General features: G+C 38.3%; 1 protein-coding gene across 2 annotated transcripts in view; it reads left to right on the forward strand.

Moving 5' to 3' along the window:
* LOC125240822 (cationic amino acid transporter 2) overlaps positions 1-18,779 on the forward strand; it is a 114,420-nt gene that overhangs the window by 56,765 nt on the left and 38,876 nt on the right. For both annotated transcript variants that reach the window (XM_048148947.1, XM_048148948.1), the window contains one exon: positions 16,519-16,690. In XM_048148947.1, coding sequence (XP_048004904.1) covers positions 16,519-16,690 — 172 coding nt within the window. The remainder of the gene's footprint in view (positions 1-16,518; positions 16,691-18,779) is intronic.

Consider the following 18,779-nt stretch of genomic DNA (forward strand, 5'->3'; position numbering starts at 1 on the left):
GCACTTTTTGTTCTACCATGACACCAGCGTTAAACCGTCTGTATATTGGCCCGGTGGTTCTAGTATATAAGGGTTGTTCTCTATAAATTGCAATAAGAAATTTACTTAAGATAGTAATAGTTTAAAAATTATTTATTATTAAAAATTAAATTATCCATACTAATATTATAAATGCGAAAGTAACTCTGTCTGTCTGTCTGTCTGTTACGCTTTCCCACTTAAACCACGCAACCGATTTTGATGAAATTTGGAACAGACAATCTTTAGACCCTGAGACAGAACATTTGAACGTTGAAAGTTTGTATGGGATTTCTTAATTTTAAAAGATAAAACCATGAAACTTTATATTTTAGCACTTGATAAGAAATCATTTTACATCTTGATAAGGTCGAACGCGATTAATTAACATTATTTTTACCTTTTTTAGGGTTCCGTAGTCGAGACTAGGAACCCTTATAGTTTCGCCATGTCTGTCTGTCCGTCCGTCCGTCCGTCCGTCCGTCCGCGGATAATCTCAGTAACCGTTAGCACTAGAAAGCTGAAATTTGGTACCAATATGTATATCAATCACGCCAACAAAGTGCAAAAATAAAAATGGAAAAAAATGTTTTATTAGGGTACCCCCTACATGTAAAGTGGGGGCTGATATTTTTTTTCATTCTAACTCCAACGTGTGATATATTGTTGGATAGGTATTTAAAAATGAATAAGGTTTAGTAAGATCGTTTTTTGATAATATTAATAGTTTCGGAAATAATCACTCTAAAGGAAAAAAAAAGTGCGTCCCCCCCCTCTAACTTTTGAACCATATATTTAAAAATTATGAAAAAAATCACAAAAGTAGAACTTTATAAAGACTTTCTAGGAAAATTGTTTTGAACTTGATAGGTTTAGTAGTTTTTGATTGGCCCGGTGGTTCTAGTAAGGGTAAATGAAAAATAAGGAAAACTACGGAACCCTACACTGAGCGTGGCCCGAAACGCTCTTGGCCGGTTTTCTTTTTTTTTTGTGTGTCGTGCGGTGAGAAATAAACATTAACTAAAAGCGGGTAGATTATATTTATTTGTCTACCCTGAACATTTATATAAATTAATATCGGGTAGTTTTGTGTTGTTTACATCTCCGGTGACATTTTGCTGGGACGTTAGTCTTCCGCGACCACGGCCAGTGCAACCTGGCCGAAACGTTGGGAAAAAAGGTAAAAATAATGTTAATTAATCGCGTTCGACCTGTACATGTGACTTTAAATATGTGTACAAAGCGCGAGAACTTAAAGTGTTGTCTTGATAAGGGATAGGGATAGGGATAGGGATAGGGATAGGGATAGCGATAGGGATAGCGATAGGGATAGCGAAAGGGATAGCGATAGCGATAGCGTTAGCGATAGCGATAGGGATACGGATGATACGGATACGGATACGGATACGGATACGGATATACGGATACGGATACGGATACGGATACGGATACGGATACGGATACGGATACGGATACGGATCGTTAGAGGGATACGGATAATCGGTCGGCGGTCTCTTACAATCAATGTGCTCTAAGACGATCGTTGTTTGCTTGTTTGAAGATTACGTTTGCGATAAGTATAAGCAAAATGTAAAAAATTGTAAGGGATAATAGAAAAAAGTACTTTTTACCCACCGATCATAGTGTCGAAATACGGGCTATGTGGGATGTTTATAAAGGTTTCCCCAGCGTATATAGAATTACCTACGCTGTGGTCGATGTGTAATATTTCTACAATCATTGCAAGCAAAAGTATTATGTGCAATCAAAATAATCGCAGATAAATATACCTACAGAGAAACCTACGGATCCAAATGAAAATCTTAATGAATATTTTTATTACGCGGGCGAAGCCGCGGGTAAAAGCTAGTCAACTATAAAATTGATACTGACTTTAAAATCTGTAGGTACGCGGACACTCAAAAAAGCCTGACCTATAGAAGAGTGATTTTGACTGTTACTTAGGTAGGTACATATTTAGGTACAATCGGGTATTTTTACTTTTTATTAATTTTAGGCCGTTTTCACATTATCCGATCCGATATCGGATGTCGGAAGGATTTCAATACAAAAAATCCAAGATGGCGCCTGTAATTATAAAAGCGGGTAAAAGCTAGTATATTATAAAACGATTATTACTAGTTTAAGCGCTATACGCCCCGGTTATAAATATACTTATAAACCTACACTAATCTTGGAATTAAAAATTAATATTTTTTTGACGAGTAATAGCGAACATTTTGCTGGCATGGCGAATAAATCATTTTGTGTCAAAGGAATTTCTCCCCATCCTGTAGCGAAGCATTCACCGATCCGTCGACGTGGAAACCGTACAAATGAAATTCATGACTGGCGCTGCAACGCCATCAAATCGCGCTTGATCGGGTCGCGCTTATGTCACACGACCGCTCTTCGGCGCCACACAATATTTTGCTTTTTTTTTAATATACATAGGTATACAAGTGTAAGTACTGAAACATGCCTCGCAGCCGAGACGATAAGCTTTTAGCGGGTATTTTTGAAGTAAGGAATTTTGTATTAAACTATGATCATTTGCGATCACTTGCGTGAAATCGTGGTGCTGATCATCACAAATACACGTAACCTTAGGTGTAGAACTATGGAATTTTAACCGTTAACGCTAGCTGCAGACGTTGCAACTAATTTGACATCATAATATTTAACACGAAAAAGCTTACGAGTCGTGTAACTAGCGATCCGAACGGATTTTACAGAATTTATGTTAAATTTATTTCTACTTGTTTTTCCTATTTAATATGTACTGTTTAAATGAAAATATTTAAGTATTCAATTAAGGTTAAAAATGAAATACTCTCTTATGAACGCCTATCTTTTATATTATATGAAATACTCTCTTGTGAACGCCTATCATTTATATAATAACGCCTATTAGTTTATTTCGAAGGGCATCGAGATAGAAAAACCTTACAAAATGAAGGCAGCAGCAGTCGGTACAGATTTTACAGACTGCATATTGAATTTATTTCTACTTAGTTTTCCTATTTAATAAAATTTTAATGAAAAGATGAGTATACGATCCAAGTTAAAGAGGAAATACCTACCTCTTTTGTGAACAGCCTATCATTCAATTTATGTCGATCGTCTGTTCTGGAGGCGGCTCGCGCGAGAGCTCTTCAACAAAATAGAACCATCTTCTTCGAGAGCTGAATGCAATTAGCAAACGCCCCTCAAATAATCGATTACTGTTATTTCCAGAGGGCGGAATTGCTCATGGCAAAAATCAAACGTCAATAGAGTTGTAACGTTAAATTTTATCGACATTTTCAGCTATCGATAAAAACAGTCACCTTTTAAATTTCTGCCTTTATTTGACCTCTGATTAGCTATTCGACCATTTGATTTTGACCTCTTTGACTAGATTAAAAGTAAATTGTATAACATTTGATTACCATTTTTGTCACTAGTCCTCTTGCAAAACCGTTTGAAAAAAATGGTTAATCTAAAACGAAAAACAGTCAACAAATGGATAAAGAAGTATCCTCGTCCTACTTACGACGAAAACAACTCAACATACTGATAATTTCAGTTCAATCGATAGTCGATAAAATTTAACGTTCCAACTCGATTGACGTTTGATTTTTGCCATGAGCAATTCCGCCCTCTGGTTATTTCTAATAATATTTCAACTTATTACGGTTGATAAAATAAAGCCAAAGATATGTGTCCTTGGCTGTGTTAATTTGAGATGTAGGCTAGACCATAATGTGTGATTTTATTAAATTAATATATTTTCATTTCATAGCTTATTGAAGTGTCCCACTGCTGGGCAAAGGTATCTTCCTTGGCTCTCCATAATTCCCTATTCTCCGTTACTTCCGGCCTGTTGTTTAGGAGGGTGTCAAGGTGACCTGCAATCTTTGCCTAGGCCTACCTCGCCCTCGCTTTTCATCGGCTTCCACTTCGTGGATTAGCTCACCTATCCGGACGTGGCTGAAAATATAAAATTATTAGCGATCCAAAAATTTAAAGTAAATTCAACATAAAAAATAAAACTATACTAAACCTAGAACGGTCTTGTGGATAGGTCCCGATTTGGACATTCGAACTCCCGAATCGGTTCCGTAATCTTTCTGAGTTGTGTGACGTGCCTAGCGAGGTAGATAACTTTTTGGACCCTAGTTTAGACTCACCGCACTGGAGACGAAATTTGTTTTCGGCGCCGAGACCCGTGGTATTTTCCAAACTTTATGAATAATATTCGGTCGCTGAGGCCGTAGCTGTCACCCTCCAAGCGCGGATCCAGCTTCGTGCCCAAGGGAGGGGGGGGGGTCACGTGGGGGGGGGTCACGTGGTCTATTTGAATGGCCAACTTAGGCTCCAGGGGGGGGCATGACCTGGATCCGCGCATGTCGCCATCACAGAAACTCAGTAGAGATGTGTAAGAACTAATTTCCATGGCAAAACTGCGCTGCTTGACTTTAGTACTTAATTATTACGTAGGTAATCACAGATTTAATACTTACCTTTGATATACATATACCTACTCTTCGAATTACCTATATGTATATTCATATTTTGTTTAATTTTCCCCTTTAATCGAGTAGGTGGGTAGTGTAGTATTTTTAAAATAATTCAAAATTTTCAGGATAAATAATCTAATTTGTATTTTATTTATTTCACCGTTGGTACGGTATCTATTTTTGTTTAGAAATGATAGCAGTTGCTGAATATTTTATGAAGTCAGAAATAGATTTCAATCAACCAGCGCAGCAACAGGCTTTGAGATGTCTTTTTATTTTTCTCACGTGCCCGCTCGCTCAGGTTTTATCTTATTTGCCTTTTCTTTAACTTGGCAATGTCTTTATTCATAAAAGTCAGAGAGGGCAAATTTATTTTTAGTCAAATTAAGTACCGATTTGTTTTTATTTTTCATCTCAGCCTCCACCTACAGGATGGATTTAGATGGGGAGACGGGTGGGTGGTTCTATTTCTCCATTTTTCTACGCAAGATAAAAATACACCTACACTGATATGATTGAAAGTACTATTGTAAGGTGTTTGAATGTCGCTCGCCCAATTTCCTGTGTTTGATTCAGTAATTTTATTATATCCGATACCAAAGACATATATTATGTAACTCCGTATAGACAGATAAAGTCTAAGAAAAAAACGAACCTCGGAACCATAGGGAAAAAGGTACGGTAGGCAGTGGGCTAGATGGCGCTACACCTTTGGAGGACTCTCGGCTAGATGGCGCTAATAATGATATTTGACATTTTAACACATATCAAGCTAAGAATATGGGCCAAATTGTCATAACTGAGGTTCAAAGTTTTAAGCCTGTGTCGAGAGATGGCAGTCTATGCACTGTGACTACACATTTTTCTTTGGCTGTAACTCTCTAGAAACTCGATCCTCTTTGCCGATACCAATTTATATTAGCTAATAGAATCGAAAACGTGGTCAATGCCGCAATATTCCCAAATTCGGTAGTTCGTATTTAAAAAATAGTACATTACATCAGAGGCCGGGAAAATGAGGATTTCCGGCCAAGTGGGTATATAGTGCCAAGTGGGCCGGATAGGGATACGAGGCCGGGAATCCGTTTTCACGCCGAGGCATGTATAGTGCTTTTCTCAAACATACAATGAAATAAAAAAAATGCTCTAAAAGACAATATTTTATAAAAAAAAGTTACTTTGCAGGCCTAGGCCTAAAAAAACCGGACAAGAGCGAGTCGGACTTGCCCACCGAGGGTTCCGTACAAACTTTCAATGGTAAAAATAATCATTACTCATACTCATATTCATTTATTTGTAACGCCATTTTACACGTCAAGATTTGATTTAAAAAAATAATATTCATACAACAATAATACTTAGAGAATAAATAGACAGAAGATTGAAATTACAAAAAGTTAGGCAATATTCACATAAAAAATGCACAAAAATATTTTTCTAATTAGGTAATAAAAAAATTGTCATAAGTGTAGAATGGGTGCTCGACCAGCCAAATTTTTAGGGTCCCCCCACATCTAGCGTCTCGCGAACGTCGTCGCCTCTCCAACGCCCGCGCGGCGTCGACGCCGTGCTCCCGCAGCGCCGACGCGACGTTGCAGCGCCTCTCGAACGTCGACGTCGCAGTGGCGTCCGCGCGGCGTCGACGCCGCGCCAACGCCGCGCCCGCGCAGCGCCTCCGCGATGCCAGCGGCTATCAACGTCCAGCTAGGGCTTCCAATACCGGGATCCCAGTATCTCGGGATTTTTGTAATCGGAATCGCGGTATTTTTAGTAACTAACAAATTATGGCAAATAAACGTAAACTACTAATCAAAACCTTCAATTTCTGCATCATGACGGTCGAGCGTCTGACGCGTCTAGCGTAAATATTGCTTTTTGCTCTCGTTTCTTCGACACATTCTCTGTTTAGTGTTTTTACAATATTTCTATGAAATGACAGTTTTTCCGATGATTACCTAGATAAGTAAAGATACGTGTCAAGAAAATTCGTTGAGGAGGGCCTGCCGTGAACCTTTTGACACATTTGTCGCACTTGGGAATCGTAAGTGTGACAGGGAAGCAATACATCAAACGTAGTTGATACAACACAGGCCACAGACCCTCTGCAAACAAGTTGATGCACCTACATTATAGAAATAACTTTTCAAAAAATTGGTTAAGGCATACGAACTAACGTATAAGCTACTTTTGGTTTATTGCCACTGACGTCGAGTTGGCGCGGCGCTAACGCGGCGTCGACGCCGCGCGGACGCCACTGCGACGTTGACGTTCGAGAGGCGCCGCAACGTCGCGTCGGCGCTGCGGAAGCGCGGCGTCGACGCCGCGCGGGCGTTGGAGAGGCGACGACGTTCGCGAGACGCTAGATGTGGGGGGACCCTTAAGCGATACTTAAAGTTCGACACACTAGGCACTTCAACCACATATTGCGGCAATTTATTTTTCCCCTCACTAGCTCGGAAACACGTGTTTTGTCCTTCAATACCAGCGGGTAGAAACGCATTTTATCCACTAGTGGATAAAGTAATTAGACCTTGAATATAGTCATTTTTTACGCTTTAAAATTGCGTTGTATTTTCCTCGCTATAGTGAGGGGAAAAGTTTTGTGTCACACTCGGGTGCAAATGTATTTTACTTCTCGTGTGTTAAAAAACTCGCAAGTTCAGGATTCTATTCTCGAACCACTCGCTTCGCTCGTGGTTCAACTATAGAATCCTTTCACTTGCTCGTTTTTCAATTCCATACTCACCGTTAAAATACAACTTTGCACCCTTGTATAACAAATAACTAATAGACGGCAGGGTCCATCACATGTGTTAATTTGTTGGATTTCGCCAATTTACGGTCGATACCTACTATAACTTTCCGGCATTTCGAGTGTTGTACTTGGAACACATGTTGTTCGTTTTGTCACAGAATATATAATAGTACAAGTACAGAAGGCTCACTCCTTTGATGTTCACAAAATGCCGCCATTCTAAATTCTTACCTACATTAACAAACGGACCGCACGCGAGCAGCCAACATTGAATTTTATTGCGCCGCGCGAAGGTCGTCGCCAATGAATGGGCCGCGAACTCGCGGCCGCTGACTGTACACTGACATAACTCTAATACTAAATTGAATATACTCTAAGGCCGTTTTCACATTATCCGATCCGATATCGGATGTCTAACCGACATCCTACATCCGATAAACGCTTCCGATAATGTCGGATGTAGGTCCGATAAAACGCATTGTTCCAAATCAATGAAGTATGATTTTGTATAAAAAAATATTTAAAAAATAATTTATATTTAATAATTATAAGAACTATATTCCAAATATTATATTGTAAAATTAAAATAACGAACATAAAAAATATTCAGAGTGTCAGGCAAAATAAATAATTTTACATTCAACTATATAAATATATATATTCAATATTATATATTGTAAATAATATTGCTATACTTGTCAATAGTTGTCATGCTTTCTAAATTTATTTTTCTCACTGCACCCACATTCGCGAATTTCTGTTTGGCCCTATGGTTGACTGGTAGAGAATGCCTTAAGGCATTAAGTCCGCCATTTGTACTTTTTTCCAATTGTGCAATAAAGTTTAAATAAATAAATAAATAAATATATCTACTAAAAGATGAAAAAACTAGTATCCGCAATTCGGACCGATGCATTACAACCTTTTTTTTTTTCAATGGAAATTGTCAACTAATTTGAATTTCGATCAATTAACAGCTGTTTAATAGACGCCATTTTTGTCACGCACACTACTACATATGTATACCTACATTATATACGCACACAAACAAATATTATCGGCCGACAACTGGCGGGGGGTCCGGCATGCCAAAAATAGTCGGAAGCGTCCTGCCGATATCGGCAGTTTGATGGTGCCTCGGACAAAAACTGTTGTAGGAGAGTGCCATCGGCATTAAATCCGCAATTTTTGCGTTTTATATCGTTTTTTAGTAATAATGATCTATTAAATACATAAATGAAGACCTGGAAGCGCATAAATCTTATATTTTACGTCCTTCCGGATAATGTGAAAACGGCCTAAGGTAGAGCAGAGTCTAACTGGGGAAGTATACCTCCGCTTTACAAAAGACCGCAGTCAAGTAGCACTAGACCTTACTCATTGTTGTGTTCCTGCCGGTGAGTAAGGCAGCCAGAGCTCAACGAGGGTGCGGTATGCTGACAACGGAAGTAATTAGGACAATAGATTGTCCTTTGAGTCGTCGGCACCCAGGCCCCTTCTAAGTACAGATTTGTACAAGTTTCTAATGAGTCGAGTCGGCAACGCACATGTGCCACTCCTTGAGTGGCAGGCGTCCATAGGTTACAGTGACCGCTTTCCATCAGGCGGACCGTATGCCTGTTTGCCACCTACGTGGTACAAAAAAGAACTCTCGACGAATTCACTTTAAACATTAAAAACTAAATCAAAATCGATTGATTCGTTCGGGAGCTTCATAGCCACAGACATACAGACATGTCAAGCGTCAAACCTATTATTATTATAACACTCCGTCGTTTTTGCGTTGGTGGTTAAAAACAAGAAACCTCCTTCAAAACTATAATAAAACACAACTTTCTAAGAAAATTGGTCAAGTGCGAGTCGGATTTCGACATTTCCATACAAAAAGGTCATGAGCGCCTGACGACATGTGATGGCAACGTAGACTAAATTTCGTACTTTAAAGATTTTGCGTATATTTTGGAAACTATAAGAGATAGAGCAAATAGACTTCAGATTTTGGTTGTCGGTGGGGCAAATTTTTTGTTTTCGTATATATACACCTTTTTTTGGACCTATGTGGGCAATATTATGGTCAGTGAAGTTCTAAACGGTCTTAAGCGCCTCCTTTTTAGTAGGAACTTAAGTCATTTTGGAAAATGATATTTTTTTTTTAACAATTTCTAAAGCAAAACGAAACAGAAATTGATTTCTTTATACCTGTCCAACGCGCTTACGCTTACACAATTTTAAGACGTTTAGTAACTACTTGCAGCGGCAGTGAGTGAAATTGGTAATCTGAGTTTTTTTCTCTTAAGTCCGACTTACGCTTGACTGTAGATTTCTAATAGGTTTTCCTGTAATCTACAGGTAGAGGGCTATCTCGTGTATTTTTTTGAAAATTTTACGCTAAGTATTTTCGGAGTTAGGGGGGGAATGGTTATTTTTTGCTTATTTTCTTAAATTACTTCTAAATTACCAAAATAAAAAAAATATATTTCAGATGCTGATAAAATGCTCTTTCATTTGATATGTAACACAATATAGTTTTAATAACTTTGATTTTTAATTTTCAATTTTACCCCCCAAAAGTGACCCCTGTGATTAAATTTCATTTAATTAAATTACATGTCCGTCTTTGGGCCACAGGTTTACATACGTGTGCCAAATTTCAAGTAAACGGTCCAGTAGTTTCGGAGAAATCGGCTGTGACAGAGGGACAGACAGACACGCGAGTGATCCTATAAGGGTTCCGTTTTTCCTCTTTGAGGTACGGAACCCTAAAAATAATATGAAATCCCTTTACAGCCCTCTCGAGTTGTTGCGCCCAAAAAAGAGCGCTTTCAAAAAATCTGCTTGCTCGCATTTCGACGCCGGCGGCGCTGGCGTGCGCCTGTGTGCAGACGCACACTATAACCAGAAGCATAACGATTGTAGCCTGCGGTACAGACATAGCGTGCGATCCTCTTCGAACCAACCTTACGTGCGGCTAGAGCGAAAGGGATAGCATTCATGGTCGGTACCGCCACGCCGTCAGTAGCGTTGCGGACTAACCATTATTGATACTTGCAAAAACACCACCATATATATTACATATTTGCATACATGATTTCGTGCATAAATACTTGACCTTTTAGTTTAATTATTAAACTTATCACAGTTTTTTTTATTAAAACGTGTGTAGCCTTGGAAGAAATAAATTAAAAAACTTTTATAATATAATAAATTGTGTATATAATATTGTCTTCTGTCACCGCGATAGTTACTCATGAAATAAATTTATGGAATCAGATTATATCGCGTATAATGAATATAATCCGTTTTCTTAGTTTTATTTCATTTTTTATATGATATGTTTTCTAGGTTCTTTTCGGTGAAGTAAAACATCGTGAGGAAACCGGACTTATTCCAATAAGGTCTAGTTTACCGTTTGGGTTGAAAGGTCAGATGGCAGTCGCTTTCGTAAAAACTAGTGCCTACGCCAAATCTTGGGATTAGTTGTCAAAGTGGACCGCAGGCTCCCATGAGCCGTGGCAAATGCCGGGATAACGCAAGGAAGATGATGATGTTTTCTAGGTACATATATATATATATAATGGAACTAAGATCGGTTTTCTTTAATTTTAAGTACTTTTTTTTTTAATATTTAAAATGTGTTTTTAGGGTTTCGTAGTCAACTAGGAACCCTTATAGTTTCGCCATGTTTGTCTGTCTGTCCCTCCGTCCGTCCGTCCGTCCGCGGTAGGGAATGCAGCTAGAACCGAAAACCGAGTATCGGTTTTTTTTCGGTGAAACTCGAAACCGATTCGAATTTCGGTTTATAACCGAGTTTTTGTTACCTTCAGGTAAATTGTTAAATAAAACAGATTTTTCGCTTATATTGTGTTTTTATGGACTTTGTAAACACAGTATATAAATAAAAATCTCAGGACGATTTGTTGACTGTTGGGGCCAGTTTTTCTTAGGTATTTGAGAAGATTATTGCTTTGAAAAGTATAGCTGAGGTTCAATCGACATGAACAATTTAAAAATGTAACGTAAGTGATGTTACATATTTTTTTATGTTAGACGCAGCATATTCCGATGTAAAATGGGATGAAAGGACACTATTTTCAACTCTCTGAGAAGGAATCTCATCTATAATTGAAATGATGAAAGTACTTAATCGTTTTGGCATCTTTTGTGTCCTGGTGAATTCTTTCATTTTTAACCGATTTCCAAATATCAATGGAGGGCGGTCGGGGTGGTGTAGCGGTCGAACACGTCAGCCGCGTTAGCTGGAGACCCGGGTTCGATTCCCGGCTTCGCCACCAGTGGGCTTGATCGCTTTTTCTTTAGTGTATGGTATCTATTTCAGTTTATAATTTATATATAGTAGTGTTACTACTTAAAAAAACAAATCAAAAAATATTTCATAAAATAATTTGATTTGTTCCCTACATCAATGGAGGAGTAAAATGAAATAAATATACTAAAAAAAGAAAAGAAATACCAAGGCCTCCAAGTGTCGCCGTCGCCTCATATCTCTCAAGAAGGACGGTTATCAAGTCGTCTGTATGTTTTTTTTTTTAATGTTTGTTCCTCGATATCTCCGTCGTTACTGGACCGATTTTGAAAATTTTTTTTTTGATTGAATGCATACAGATTGGTCCCATTTTTCTCAGAACCCAGTTCTGATGATGGGATCCTGGAGAAATCGAGGGAACTCCTCAAATCTGAAAGGCATACATATGGTTGATTTTTGTATTTTTAAAGGAACAGCATGAATTTACGTACGGAACAGTGACATTTGGTGCAGTGGAAGTGCTGATGATGGTCAGAACGGAACTCCTCAAATCTCAACGGCACGCTTATAGTGACTTTGGTATTTTTATAAGAACAGCATGCCCTTACGTCCAGAACAGTGACATTTGGTGCAGTGGAACTCCTGATGATGGTCAGAACGGAACTCCTCAAATCTGAACGGCACGTTTATAGTGACTTTGGTATTTTTATAAGAACAGCATGCATTTACGTCCAGAACAGCGACATTTGGTGCAGTGGAAGTGCTGATGATGGTCAGAACCGAAATACGTAATCCAACATTCGCAAGTAGCTTTCACCAGAACCCCAAAGGCGGCGGTTTTTTTTTTCTTAAAAATTATATCAAGTGGTGTCCAGTTCTGATGATGGGATCCTGGAGAATTCAAGGAAACTGTTCAAATCTTAAAGGTAAACTGATTTTTGTTTGAAGCCACATTCTGGTCAAGCTCGTGTTTTGGTGGCGGGCTCCATGAAGAATCAAGGGAACTCTTCAAATCTGAACGGCACACCAATAGTGACTTTTGTATCTTTATCAGAAAAGGAATAACATTAAAAAGAATGGCATTTGATGAAGTGGAATAGCTGATGATGATCAGAAATAAACTCTTAAAGACGCATAGCATATGATAGTTGATTTGTTTTCTTCGTTATGTATGTAAAGCATGTTGGGGTTTCAAGACGTAATTAATTTTGTCAAGCTCGAGTTCTAATAATGGGATTCATGAGGAATCCAGGGAACTCCATAAACCTTTACGGTATACTTGTATTGTCTTTTGTATTTTTATCAAATAAAACAGTCACTTGTGATGAACTGGAAAAGATAAGCTCCTTCAAAACTTTTCTATACGATTGTTAAGCAAGTTACCCGATTGGCTCCGACCTGGACCTGAACCCAGACCCGACACCGCATCCGCAAAACTTTACTTTTAGTTAATTTTGCCTACAGTGTCTCCGCAAAAGAAAAAAGCCCCGAAATTTCTTCCTTCATCCTACAATTGCGTGAAAATGGCATATTATGTTACAATTACAAATATCTTAAACACCGTTCAGTTGTCTTTTATAAAATATCAGATATTTGGCGTATTAGGTGAATCTTGAACAACTAAGTATCTACTACAAAAACAAAATGTTCGTTAGAAGTTCAAAAAGCGCTGGTGGCCTTGTGGTAAGACAGTGCGAACGCGAACCCCGGTTCGTACCAATGAGTTCATATGTGTGAAACAGAGAAAAGAGACTAAATGGTGTGAAATGTCATTTGATATTTACCAGTCGCTTCTCGATGAATTAAAACATCACGAGGAAACCGTAATAATTCCAATAGGATCCTTCCGGTTGGAAGGTGAGACGGCAATGGCTTTCATAAAGCTAGTGCATGTACCAAATCTTGGGATTAGTTGTCAAAGCGGACCCCAGGCTTCAATGAATGCCGCGGCAAATACCGGGATAATGCAAGGAGGACGATGATGGTTGTTAGAAGTTCAAATATCAATTACCTACAAGTAATTTGAAAAAGTAAAGTGATCACTGTAATTTGAAATATTTGAACAAGTAAAGTAATCTACATTGGCTTTACGTCAGTTTCTAGGTGAGAATTTGCATCTTAACTAATGTATTTAGCATTTTTATAAAAAAATCCTTCAACGAAAAAACTCGAGTTTAACTCGGTTGAAAACCGAGTTTCAAATCGGTGAAAACCGGACGGTTTTAACCGAAACTCGGTTTTTTCACTACTCGGTTGCATTCCCTAGTCCGCGGATAATCTCAGTGACCGTTAGAACTAGAGAGCTGAAATTTGGTACCAATATGTATATCAGTCACGCCGACAAAGTGCAAAAATAAAAAGTGGAAAAAATGTTTTATTAGGGTACCCCCCCTACACGTAAAGTAGGGAGTAATTTTTTTTTTCCATTTCAACCCTAACGTATTTATTTTATTGTTGGATAGGTATTTAATAACCTAACCACAAAATTAAAATTTTGAAAAAACCCCCGACTGCGACTTAGTGGACCGATTTTCATGAAACATGGCTAAGAACACTCCCGACTAACACAGCTTTCAAATAAAAAAAACTAAATCGAAATCGGTTCATCCGTTCAGCAGCTACGATGCCACAGACAGACACACACACTCACAGACAAACAGACAGACAGACAGACAGACAGACAGACAGACAGACAGACGGACAGACAGACAGACACGTCAAACTTATAACACCCCGTCGTTTTTGCGTCGGGGGTTAAAAATGAATTACTGAAATCGTTTTTTGATAATATTAATATTTTCGGGAATAATCGCTCCTAAAGGAAAAAAAAAGTGTGTCCCCCCCCCCCTCTAACTTTTTAACCATATATTTAAAAATATTTAAAAATCACAAAAGTAGAACTTTATAAACTTTCTAGGAAAACTGTTTTGAACTTGATAGGTTCTGTAGTTTTTGAAAAATATGGAAAACTACGGAAGAGCCGAGCGGCTATTTACCAACGCGGCTTTAAAAACCGGCCGAGAGCGTGTCGGGCCACGCTCAGTGTAGGCACTGAGCGTGACCCGATACGCTCTCGGCCGGTTTTTAAATATTATGTTGTTTTAATTGCATGGAGCACAGGAAGGTCCACATCTATGTATTAGTTTTTTGTAAGGAAATACAACTCTACGCTACGCCTACCTGCTTTAGTTGACTGTTGACACACTGAGACAGTAGATGCGCCAGAGTATAAAAGAGTGATTACCATCTCTTGTCAAAGATCTTGTTGAGACGAATCAAACGAACCCAAGCACGAAGTGGTTTCAAGACCTGGTCGTGGAATACTCTTGACTACCTTCCAGCTTCATCATCAGATCCTGGGTACCATCTCTTGTCAAAGATCTTGTTGAGACGAATCAAACGAGCCCAAACACAGAAGAGTTTCAAGACCTGGTTGTTGAATACTCTTGACTACCTTCCGGCTTCACCATCAGATCCTGGGTACCATCTCTTGTCAAAGATCTTGTTGAGACGAACCAAACGAGCCCAAACACGGAGTGGTTTCAAGACCTGGTTGATGAATTCTCTTGACTACCTTCCAGCTTCATCATCAGATCCTGGGTACCATCTCTTGTCAAAGATCTTGTTGAGACGAACCAAACGAGCCCAAACACGAAATGGTTTCAAGACCTGGTTGATGAGAACTCATGACTACCTTCCGGCTTCATCATCAGATCCTGGGTACCATCACCTCTTGTCAAAGATCTTGTTGAGGCAAATCAAACGAGCCCAAACACGAAATGGTTTCAAGACCTGGTTGATGAGAACTCATGACTACCTTCCGGCTTCATCATCAGATCCTGGGTACCATCACCTCTTGTCAAAGATCTTGTTGAGGTGAATCAAACGAGCCCAAATACGAAATGGTTTCAAGACCTGGTTGATGACAACTCATGACTACCATCTGACTTCATCATCAGATCCTGAGTATCATCTATTGTCAAAGACTTTGTTGAGACGAGTCAGTAACCTAAAATGATATTCAATAATAAATAATACTTACTAAAAATATTAGTCAAGTTAATTAGTTAGTTACCAAAGTCGTCAACCCAAGGATCAAAGTTTTCGGTCGCAGTATACATGCAACAGTACAGCCAAACACGCACACAAGTGCGGTTTTGGACACGGCGGGTGCCGCACACAATGACAAAATAACTTCGCGATCGTCGAGCCGCGTGCGGAGCGGACTAACACACGTCCTGCCTCTACAAGCTCTGCCGCGGTACTGACATCGCAAGCGCGCGTAACCGGTAATAAGGAGGCATTTTTAAAAAATCGTCAAAAATATTAAATTGCAATTAATAGAAAACTTTTGCATAAAATCTGTTTGAGTAAGCGTTGCAGATTATTTTTATATTAAAACTACTTCAAAAACACGTAAGTTTTCGAAGAAATTGACACTTATTCTGAGGTGATTTCTGAAACAAATTGGATTCATCATATCCTCATTTACTCTATTCTAAAGCCTTATAACAAAGAAGTAGTCTCAGAAGATTGTAGTACAGGATATACATAATACAAATTTACCACTTGAAACATTCAAAACTATCCAAATTTTACGAATTAGACGGACTAAGTCAGCACTTTTCGCGGGTTTTCCTAAACATGCACCAGAAAAGAAATCATAATTAATTAAGTGACTTAGTTTTTAAAAATCCAGTCTCACAACATGTAAGTTAAGAAGATGTCCTAATCGAATCCTGAACTTAATAAGTCTTTTAGATGACGGAAAGTGTAACATTTTGCCGACTAAAACTATCAATTTTACATTATTACGACGTTTTCGTTGAATGCCCTCTTAAGGAACGTAAAGACAATATTTCATTGCATGTTTGAGAAAAAAATGTTTTTCACTAAATGATGAGTAACAAAATCGAACGGCACAAATCGGCCCTCTAGATTGCTATTGCCCCTATATGTTGAACGTGTTGTCCGGGCAGGTGTTCAGCGGCGCGGCCACCTGTTTCTACGCGTTCATCGGCTTCGACATCATCGCGACCACGGGCGAGGAGGCCAACAACCCCAAGCGGTCCATCCCGCTCGCCATCGTGCTCAGCCTCGGCATCATCCTGGTGGCCTACGTCAGCAGCTCCATGATGCTCACCTTGATAGGTAACTGGGCCATTTTTTTTTCATAGTTGTCCCACCCAAAAAAAAGTGTTTTTTTTTTTGTAACATGGGTTTTTTACACGATTCATACTCAGAATCGCGAGGTCTTTCTATCCCGATAGGAGAAAAAGAACATTTTTCAAAACTACCATTCCGTTACCGCCATACAAAATGGTAACGGAATGTGAAAAAGCCTTGCAACACTTTTTTTTCTCCCATTAGGATTTAAAGAGCTCGCGATTCTGAGTGGAAACCACATAAAAAATTCCAAATAAAAAAGTGTGGGGGGGGGGGGGGGCAACTTTGAAAAAAGGCCCAACTATACCTCAACACACACATTACAATCATCATATACACGACACTTGCATCTTTCCAGGTCCCGTAGCGTTTCTAAGACGCGAAACGAAAACGAAAAGTAGTCCGGCTCTGTCGCACCAATAAGCAAGAGCGATAGAGATAGATATCTACGAGCGTTTCGTTTCGTGAGTGTTTGTGCCATTCGGCTACGTACCCAGGATCACAGTCGGTACGCTCGACGCTCCCGGTTCAATATTGGAATCTTTCGCTAGCTCGGGCAATATTGGCACGTGCGGTTAAACAACTTTGCCCTCTTGTGAAACAAATAACTATTGTTGGATTGAGCATATATTAACAATCGCTCTGTCTTAGTTAACTGCTACTCGAAATAATTAAGTCTCGAGTCATTGACCGCAATCGATTTGTCCCCAAATTAAGTTTGGTTATAAATAACACGATCGACTATAATTTACCTATTTTACTTAATTGATGTCGGTTATCGGTATTCTTTTTAATTAGAAACATTTTCTGTAACCTGTTTTTATTGACTTCCATTATGCCAAATACAATTTCTCTAACAAACTAGTGTCTCAACTCTTATTTTTGTTGAGTTATTAGAAAAAGAAGTAAAGACTGAACAAGTGAACCTTTACTACTTTCTAGTGTTATTTATTTTGACATAATGTCGTCACATACTTGAAACTAATTTTATATTATTCTTAAGGTTCTCTCACACTTATTGATTAATTTATGATTAAGACGAAAAAAAAATTTTTTTTGCTTCTGTTAATGAGCCTAACGTTCTGGCGAATATAACGGAAATAAAAAAAACACGGTGTATAATCGTGCCTGTCATTCTATTTAATTACTCACTGTCCTTTAATTAACACAACCTTTGTCAATATTATGAAAATTGCTATGTTTTTGACTTTAAATCAGATTTAATTTAACCTTTTTAATAATGTACTGTTGTATTTATTAAATAACTATATATATACCCAGTTTGCACGTAAATAGTCATAAGTCTGTTGAACCAATTTGTACCATAGTGACATCAATGTATATACATATAATATATATACATTGAAATACTATGTCCTAATGTATACCTACATATACACAATACCTATCAGTTATGGGAATACATTATGCACCCCTCTAGCCCTAACGCCAGCATTACCCGTATAGGGAACTTTTCTGTAATTAAAATAGAATAATATTATACCTCGAATATTAGAATAGAATATTATACCTCGAGGTAAGTATAATACCTACTAAATGAAACCTATAATTATGAGAAAAAATGGACAGTAATTTTTATTAAATCCAATTTATATTTAATAAGTTAATCAGTTCGAAATGTTCGAATTCCAAAGCCGCCAGACCTTCCTCATTTTCTCAAGGATGAAACTTTGGAATAATGTAGTTCGTATATATAAAAAAAATATATCAAATTAATGCACGACGGGCCAAACTAGTTAATATGTGCAGACATTAAAACGTCGATACGAACTCTACGTTATCCCAAAGTTTCATCCTTGAGAAAACGAGGAAGGTCGGCTCGTAAATCGTTCAAAGTCGTTTTGACAGTTCATAAAAAGAAGCTGATTTGACTAAAGTAAAGTAGTCTATTTCTCTATTAATTCCGAATAATTATAGCCAACCCTGCCCATGGCCGATATTAGACTAAAGCCTGACCAGAAATATATGACTATATTGTCAAGAGAGCGCTGTTATTTTGATGCGGTGACAGTTCAGACAGTAGTATTATAGTATGAAGATAATAGGGAAATTG

This window comes from Leguminivora glycinivorella, chromosome Z, assembly GCF_023078275.1.
Source record: "Leguminivora glycinivorella isolate SPB_JAAS2020 chromosome Z, LegGlyc_1.1, whole genome shotgun sequence".
NCBI classification, from domain to species: domain Eukaryota; kingdom Metazoa; phylum Arthropoda; class Insecta; order Lepidoptera; family Tortricidae; genus Leguminivora; species Leguminivora glycinivorella.